The following is a 7,894-nucleotide window of genomic DNA, read 5'->3' as shown; positions in this document are numbered from 1 at the left end:
AGCAGCTCTACCTGTTGCGCCACCGTGCTGCAACATGTGGTCTCCTCACTGAATAAAAAGCAAAAGCAAAAGGGAGTAGGATAAAAAAGTAAGTATTTAAAGAAAATACACAAAAATAACCATTCCAATAATAATAATGATAAAAAAATTCACGGACAATACACAAATTATTTTTTGGGTATATACCTACAAAAATAATGTAACTTATTGTAAAATAACAAAAAAATGTGAATGAATACGTTAGTTATTTTTCGTAATTCCTCTTTGACTAACATATTGTTTTATTTGTTTCCATTTTTTTCATTTCCAGGAGTGTATATTCTCTTTGAAATCATAAAACAATGCCTTGCTACTCCTTTCTACAACAGACTCTCCAGTAGTAACTGTTAAATCCGAAACGTCCTGAACGCATCGCGTGAAACACTTCCGTCATTACGCACAGCGGACGTACGCCGTTCGTCCAATCAGGTGAGGAGCTGTATGCTCAGGGAAAAGCAGATGACCAGGTGGAACTTGCTTTGTCAACGCGACTAAACCTTTGGCTATGACGATAAATTGAGTGAGTTTCGGGGTAATCGCTCGAAATGATTTACCTAATACTGATTTCCGCGTTTTGTGGCGCGGTCTTGACGTTGGTGTTACAGTTCCTGCTCATATACAGGAGGAGCCCGGAGCCCTCAGGCAGGACCGTTCAGTATGTCAAAGTGGTGCCGGATAACGCGCTGAAGGATTACTTTAATACCCCGCATACCGAAGCGACCCAGCAGCAGCAGGACGGCACGGCAGCTGCTGCCTCCAAGCAGGCGGAGGCCGCCGGCGGCAGCAGGCAGCAGGAGGCGGCGGTCTCCGGCGGCAGCCCCAAACAGCCGCCGCCTTCGCAAAGCAGCGCGGAGCCCATTGAAGCGGGCAGAGCCGAGACGTGTCATTTCCTCAACGCGATCTTCCTCTTCTTGTTCCGGGAGCTCCGCGACACCCCCGCGGTTCGACACTGGATCACGAAGAAGATAAAGGTGGAGTTCGAGGAGCTGCTGCAGACGAAGACGGCGGGCCGGCTCCTGGAGGGGCTGAGTCTCCGGGACATCTCTCTGGGGAACTCGCTCCCGCTCTTCAAAGCGACCAGGCTCGTGAAGCCGCTGCAGCTGAACGAGGACGGCATGCCCGAGGAGCTCAACTTCGAGGTGGACCTCGAGTACAGCGGCGGCTTCCACCTGGCCATAGACGTGGACCTGGTGTTCGGGAAGTCCGCCTACCTGTTCGTGAAGATGAAGCGCGTGGTGGGCAGGCTCCGGCTGCAGTTCACGCGCATGCCCTTCTCCCATTGGTCGTTCTCGTTCGCCGAGGACCCGCTGGTGGACTTCGAGGTGAAGTCACAGTTTGAGGGGAGGCCTCTGCCTCAGCTCACCTCCTTCATAGTTAATCAGCTGAAGCGGGTCATCAAGAAGAAACACACGCTGCCCAACTACAAAATCAGGTAGGTCCAAAACAACAACACTCACTCAGTGCGTGCAAAAGCCAGCAGGGATCACCTGTGTGGCCTGGAGATCACTGGTGTGTGGAAACATCATAACCTGAGGGCTGCACAGGAATATTCAGACAAGCGGAGAAAACAACCACTACTAATTAAAAATACTGTTCCAAAAAGTGTGATAAAAGCAGCATGTCCAAAAACAAGCACTAAAACCCCATAACAGACTAAGACCAATTCATAGCGTCACTGTTTTTATCGATCTGATCTCATCATCAATAATTCACAGAGGATGCACTGAGAGGTTATTAGAACATCTGGAGATAGGGGCTAGCACATGTGTCTGAAAAGAGAAGCCAGTAGTCTCATTCCATCCATCCACCCATCCTTTTGTCTGTCCGTCACCCTGGACAGGTCTCCAGTCCATCACAGGGACGGAGACAAAAGAGGCAACCATTCAGTCTCTCACTCACACCTAGGGACAATTTAGAGTTACCAATCAGTCTAACATGCATGTTTTTGGTTTGTGGGAGGACACCGGAGTACCCGGAGAAAACCCACGCATGCACGGAGAGAACATGCAAACTCCACCCAGAAAGGTCCCGAGCCAGGATTTGATCCGGCAACCTTCTTGCTGAGAGGCAACAGCTCTACCAGCTGAGCCTGGGGTCACATTAAGCCCTAGTTATACTTCACAAGATGTAAGACATTGTTTCTTGCTGATGTGATTGTGAGATACTTTATTATTTGTATTTATTTTTTGCACAGACATTTTATACCCAGTTAGAAACTGTGAGGGAGAAGTCCTGGTTACCCTCCCACTGCAGAACACGCACACACCAAAACACAGCGATGACACGGTTGTCAGTGGATGTTTATTTTCTGTTGATGATGGAGGAGTTGAAGGAGGAACATTTGATATTCATGTTAACTGAGGGAAAGTACTATTTTGCAAATTTACTACACCAAACATGCCACAGTTTCCAACAGACGATGCTGAAACTTGTCCCTATGCTATCTGGTTGAGGCACATTCCCTCCTGGTCATCAGCACAGCCATGGAGAGCTGGGTGTGTCCGTGTGCGGTGTCTTTGATGCACAAAAAATATGCTATCTCCTTTCACAAGTTCTTTCATTATCTTTACTAGTTTATTGCACTGTTTTTATAAGTTTCACTGGGCAGTTGTAAAGATGGCTGCATTTTCTAACAGCCTTAGCCAGCAGCTCCTCAGCAGAACAGAGATGAGAGCAGCACACTGTAGCCACTTGTCTGCATAAACATGGTCACCAAGTTCGGACCAGTCACGCAATACTTGGTGCATACCCTGCGAGACGATAACTCTGACAGGGAGTTACACACAGAACATAGTCTCGGGGGCGGTGCGAGAAGAAACAGATGCCATTTTTGTCATATACCTACATCAGGGAGACACAGCTTCATCACATCTCATGCAGTATGAACCAGTCCTTAAAATACAAGAGCAGGTGAGAGGAGTCAAATGCCTTGCTTCTTTGTTTTCCAGCTTTTTTGATGTAAATTCTGTGGAAAAGTAAAAAAATAATTAACATCTTACCCACAGTGAGGAAAATAAGTATTTGAACTCCCTGCGACTTTGCAAGTTCTCCCACTTAGAAATCGTGGAGGGGTCTGAAATTTTCATCTTAGGTGCATGTCCACTGTGAGAGACATAATCTAAAAAACTAAATAAATCTGGAAATCACAATGTATGACTTTTTAATAATTTATTTGTGTGTTACTGCTGTAAACAAGTATTTGAACAGCTGCCAATCAGCAACAATTCTGGCCCTCAAAGACCTGTTAGTCCGCCTCTAAAAAGTCCACCTCCACTTCATTATTCTAAATTAGAAACACCTATTTGAGGTCGTTAGCTGCATAAAGACACCTGTCCACCCCACACAATCGGTAAGACTCCAACTACTAACATGGCTGAGACCAAAGAGCTGTCCAAAGACAACATTGTAGACCTTCGCAAGACTGGAAAGGGCTAGGGGGCAATTGCCAAGCAGCTTGATGAAAAAAGATCAACTGCTGGTGCAATTATAAGAAAATGGAAGAAGCTAAACATGACTGTCAATCTCCCTCAGACTGGGGCTCCATGCAAGATCTCCATGCAAGATCTCACCTCGTGACGTATCAATGATCCTAAGAAAGGTGAGGAATCAGCCCAGAACTACACGGGAGGAGCTGGTCAATGACCTGAAGAGCCACAGCCAGGGGAACCAAGGAGTGGCTCCGTAAGAAACATATCAAGGTTCTGCAGTGGCCTAGCCAGTCTCCAGACCTAAACCCTATAGAAAATCTTTGGAGGGAGCTCAAACTCCGTGCGACAGCCCAGAAACCTGGCAAACTATGCCTAAGCTTGTTCATTCTTTGTAGGGATGCCACCTTAAAGGTACGTTGTTAGCATTGTTAGTCCTGATAATAGGCTCACATGGTTAGGTTCAGTGTAAAGGGTCTTAAGGTTAGGTTTCCGGTCTTGGTTAGGTTTAGGCACAAGGGTAAAGGGGTTACGTTTAGGGTCAGTGCTCTGGGTCAGGTGTAAGGTTAGGTTTAGGAAAAGTGTTACATAAAGCTGACAAAAGAAAAAACACTTCCTGTTTTACCCGTGTACGACGCTGCATATTGTCATTTATCAGCAATACAAATGTAACTTTAAAACTGCTAGGAGGTAGGAGGGACAGTAACGTCCATTTAATGGGCTGATAACATCCGAAGCCTCTGGGGATGCACAGAAATAACTTAAATTTCAGTATTTGCTGAAAATGAATACCAATAGAATGCCTATTTTGAACTTTTTATTTTTGTTTGATTGTTTAAAAATAATGAAATTTAAAATAATTTGTTTCTACACCCCCCCCCCCCCCCCCCAAAAAAAAAAAAAAAAAAAGAATAAAAATAAATAAATAAAAATAAAAATTTTAATCCGGGTAAATAAGAAAATACAACAAGAACATCACATTTAACATTCTTCACCCAGGTCATTTTCAGCAGTGTTTGAGGCACCATTCCTACCAGTCACATTAGTAAAAGCTGTAACATAACCATTGTTGAGAATACTGTCCAGAGATAGACTCACCTCTTAAAGACATCTACATGTCATCTACATGTCATCTACATGAGTCACCACTCACCATTGGGGGAGTGGTGGCGCAGAGGTTAGAAGATGGGCTTGTGATCGGAAAGTCGCAGGTTCAACTCCCGGTACCGTCAACGTCAAAATGTGGGTGGAAAAGGTGGAACACCCACACCTCCCTCCACCCTCATTCGCCCCACCCTGGGCCCCTGAGCAAGGCCCCTAACCCCCACCATCTGCTCCCTAAACAGATCTCTCTTGAAAATGAGTTCTCATGGCTCAATGAGACTACCTGGGTAAATAAAGGGTAAATGAAAAAAAGACATCTACATGCTGCAGAATGAGTGGAGATGGCATATAAGTCACTTTTTTTAAGCATTAGCCTAGTATTAGCTGAGCACATTCCTAAGTTTTAGTTTATTGTTTATTTGTCATGTGCAGGTCAACACAAGGTCAACAATGCAATGAAATGCTCAGGACGAAAAAAACCGTCTCAAACTCACCAAACAAACAAACAAACAAAAATACCAAAGCATGCAACAAAAGCACAAAACAAAGCATGAAAAAGCGACAAAGAAATACAACATCTACAAGGTCCAAAAGAAATCTAGATCGTGCCAGCAGCCGAATAAATAAATCGTGTCAGCTGCTGCCATTCAAAAACTTGTGAAGCAGCTTTTCAGGTTCATCAGTGACCTGTGGTGGAAGACATCAGCACAGTTGGTTAGGGCCATTCCTCTCTCCTTTTTTTTATCCCGTCCTGACAGAATGGTCTATTGATGGTGGTGGCTCAGCAGGGTTTGCTAGCTGCTGACTATCCAGGTGGCTCCTGGAGGGCTTGCTGGCTCATCTTTCCCCGGCCAGTTAGAAAATGGTGTAGCTTCACCTACAACTGATTAACTGGACCTGACCTGATTCAAGATGGACGCAACAACTAGTCAACCTTTGAAAACACAAAGTGGCTATAACTTAGTACATTTTACAGAGATTGAGCTAACATTTGGTGTGGTAGTAGCTGAGAATCATACCCAACATGTACTTATGGTGCTAAAAGATCACACAAGGTCTTTGTTTAAAACCTTGGTATGAAATGCAGCAAGGGAGATGCATTCCTTCATGCAGTGGTAGTTGTTTTGTTTAGGCATGAATTTACAACTGTACCATGTTTAAGGGTGAGGCATTGTCTTTTGACTCCACCCGTCACTTCCGCCCGTTTCCTCTGTGGTCAGCTGTTCTTAACCCATTTTTACCAAATGAAAGAGCATGCACTGATTATCCTGAGAGCTCATAAAAGCTCACAGCAATGGGACTGACTGGTAATTTCATCCTCATATACTTTCATTTAGTAGGGGTGTAACAATACATCAATTTAAATCGATATATCTATTAAATGATTAATGATTCAATTATATTGTGACAAAACTAAAACATCGATTCATAACATCATCTTTAAAATACACTTATTTTGAAATTCCCAGTGCACGTCTGTCACCATTTCCGTGCATGGCTGCGCTCTGCGGCCGCCTCAGCAACATGGCAGACGAGGCAGAAAACCCAGATGATGAAGTTCACTCTCCTGCTGGATTTAAATCAACACTGTAGAAATATTTTGGATTCTGACAGAAGGACGACTCAACAGACAGAACTCATGTCGTATGCAACAGGTGCCAGTGTGAGTTAAAATACTCGGGAAACAACAAATTTGGTCGTTCACCTGAAGAAGAAACACGGCGTTGATAGTCATGTTATGTAAGCTCAATATCTATTTTTATTTCTTTATAAGTGAAAGGTCATCAGGACTCTTTTAAGTTAACTGGTTTAAAAAATGCACTTAAACATGAGAAATGTGAGACTATACTGAACAGGTCATTTATGTTTATTTTTTCATTAATTAAGAATTTTTTCAATTTTTATTTAAATGCCTGGTGCCTGTAATAACAGAAATAAAATGGTTAAATCATATTTGAGTTGTTTTTGTAAATTTATTTATATGTAAACAAAATGGGCATTTGATATATATATAAAGCTCTGATTAGTCTCTTTAGAATGATTTGTTCAGTTAGCTTTGTGTAGATCTAGTAGGGCATTAACAGAGTACTCGAGTAATCTACACATCGATTGCTAGAACATCTATCGAAGTTAAAAATGTTATGTCGAGTATCCGTAATGACATCATATTATGTGACCACCGTATGACCGTAGGGGGCAGTATTGCACACCTTATGTCGAAGCAAATTCCTAGTTTGTGAACCTCGTTCATTGACATGGCAATAATAATCTGATTCTGATTCTATTGCACTGTTGCAGGTCACAGAGTATGGTGTAACACCGGGTCCAATCCACCAGAACCAGTTTCGGTTTAAGTTTTGTTTTTGACGTGTTGCATGTTTCTTCACGTTTGCAGTTTAATAATAACTAATAGTTTAGTTTTTCCTGTGACTTATTTGCAGTATGATAAATGGAAGAAGCATAATATACGCTCTCAATGTTTTGTTGGTCTTTTTTTTGTAAATAATTACCTTTTTTTGCAGTTTTATTTATTTATTTTTGTATCTTGAGATCTATGACGTCATCAAATACTCGAGTTCTACTCGGTTTTTATTATGTTAATGTCGAGTTTAAAAATTATATACTCGTTCAACCCCTAAGATCTAGTAGAGTGCTGTATGAATGGGTAAATGAGGCACAGATTGTTGTAAAGAGCTTTGAATATCTTGATAAGATAGAAAGGTGCTATATAAGTACAGTCCATTTACCATTTACCATATATTGATCACAGACTCGTGAATTGAATGGAATCAAAATCGTATTGTGACAGACTTTGTGATATCGAGAAAAATTATATCGTCATACAAACAAATTAATATAATATCGTATTGTGGTAAAGCCGGTGATTTACACCCCTATCATTTAGTTATCTTGTTTGATGATGCACGACACGGTGGTTGGTAGAGCTGTTGCCTCTCAGCGAGAAGGTTGCCGGTTCGAATCCCAACCTGGGACCTTTCTGGAAGGAGCTTGCACTCTGTGAATGCATAGGTTTTCTCGAGGTACTCCAGTTTCCTCCCACAGACCAAAAACATGCATGTTAGACTGATTGGTAACTCTAAATTGTTCTTAGGTGAGTGAGAGAGTGAATGGTTATTTGTCTCATTTGTCTCTCCCTGTGATGGACTGGAGACCTGTCCAGGGTGTCCCCCGCCTCTCGCACATTGATAGCTGGATATGGGCACCAGTGACCGATCCATCCATCCATCCATCCATCCATCCATCCATCCATCCATCCATCCATCCATCCATCCATCCATCCATCCATCCATCCATCCATCCATCCA

The 7,894-nt window shown here is 42.9% G+C and overlaps 1 protein-coding gene across 1 annotated transcript in view; it reads left to right on the top strand.

Annotated features, from left to right (window-relative positions):
- Nucleotides 1–472: 472 nt before the first annotated feature.
- The window catches only part of pdzd8 (PDZ domain containing 8), a 93,022-nt gene continuing 85,600 nt past the window's right edge, over nucleotides 473–7,894 (top strand). The window contains exon 1 of the mRNA XM_037687993.1: nucleotides 473–1,471. Coding sequence (XP_037543921.1) covers nucleotides 585–1,471 — 887 coding nt within the window. The 5' untranslated portion in view covers nucleotides 473–584. The remainder of the gene's footprint in view (nucleotides 1,472–7,894) is intronic.

The sequence above is a fragment of the Nematolebias whitei genome, chromosome 1 (genome assembly GCF_014905685.2).
Source record: "Nematolebias whitei isolate Nwh7 chromosome 1, NemWhi1, whole genome shotgun sequence".
NCBI classification, from domain to species: Eukaryota; Metazoa; Chordata; class Actinopteri; order Cyprinodontiformes; family Rivulidae; genus Nematolebias; species Nematolebias whitei.
This window is presented reverse-complemented; position numbering and strand designations above follow the sequence as displayed.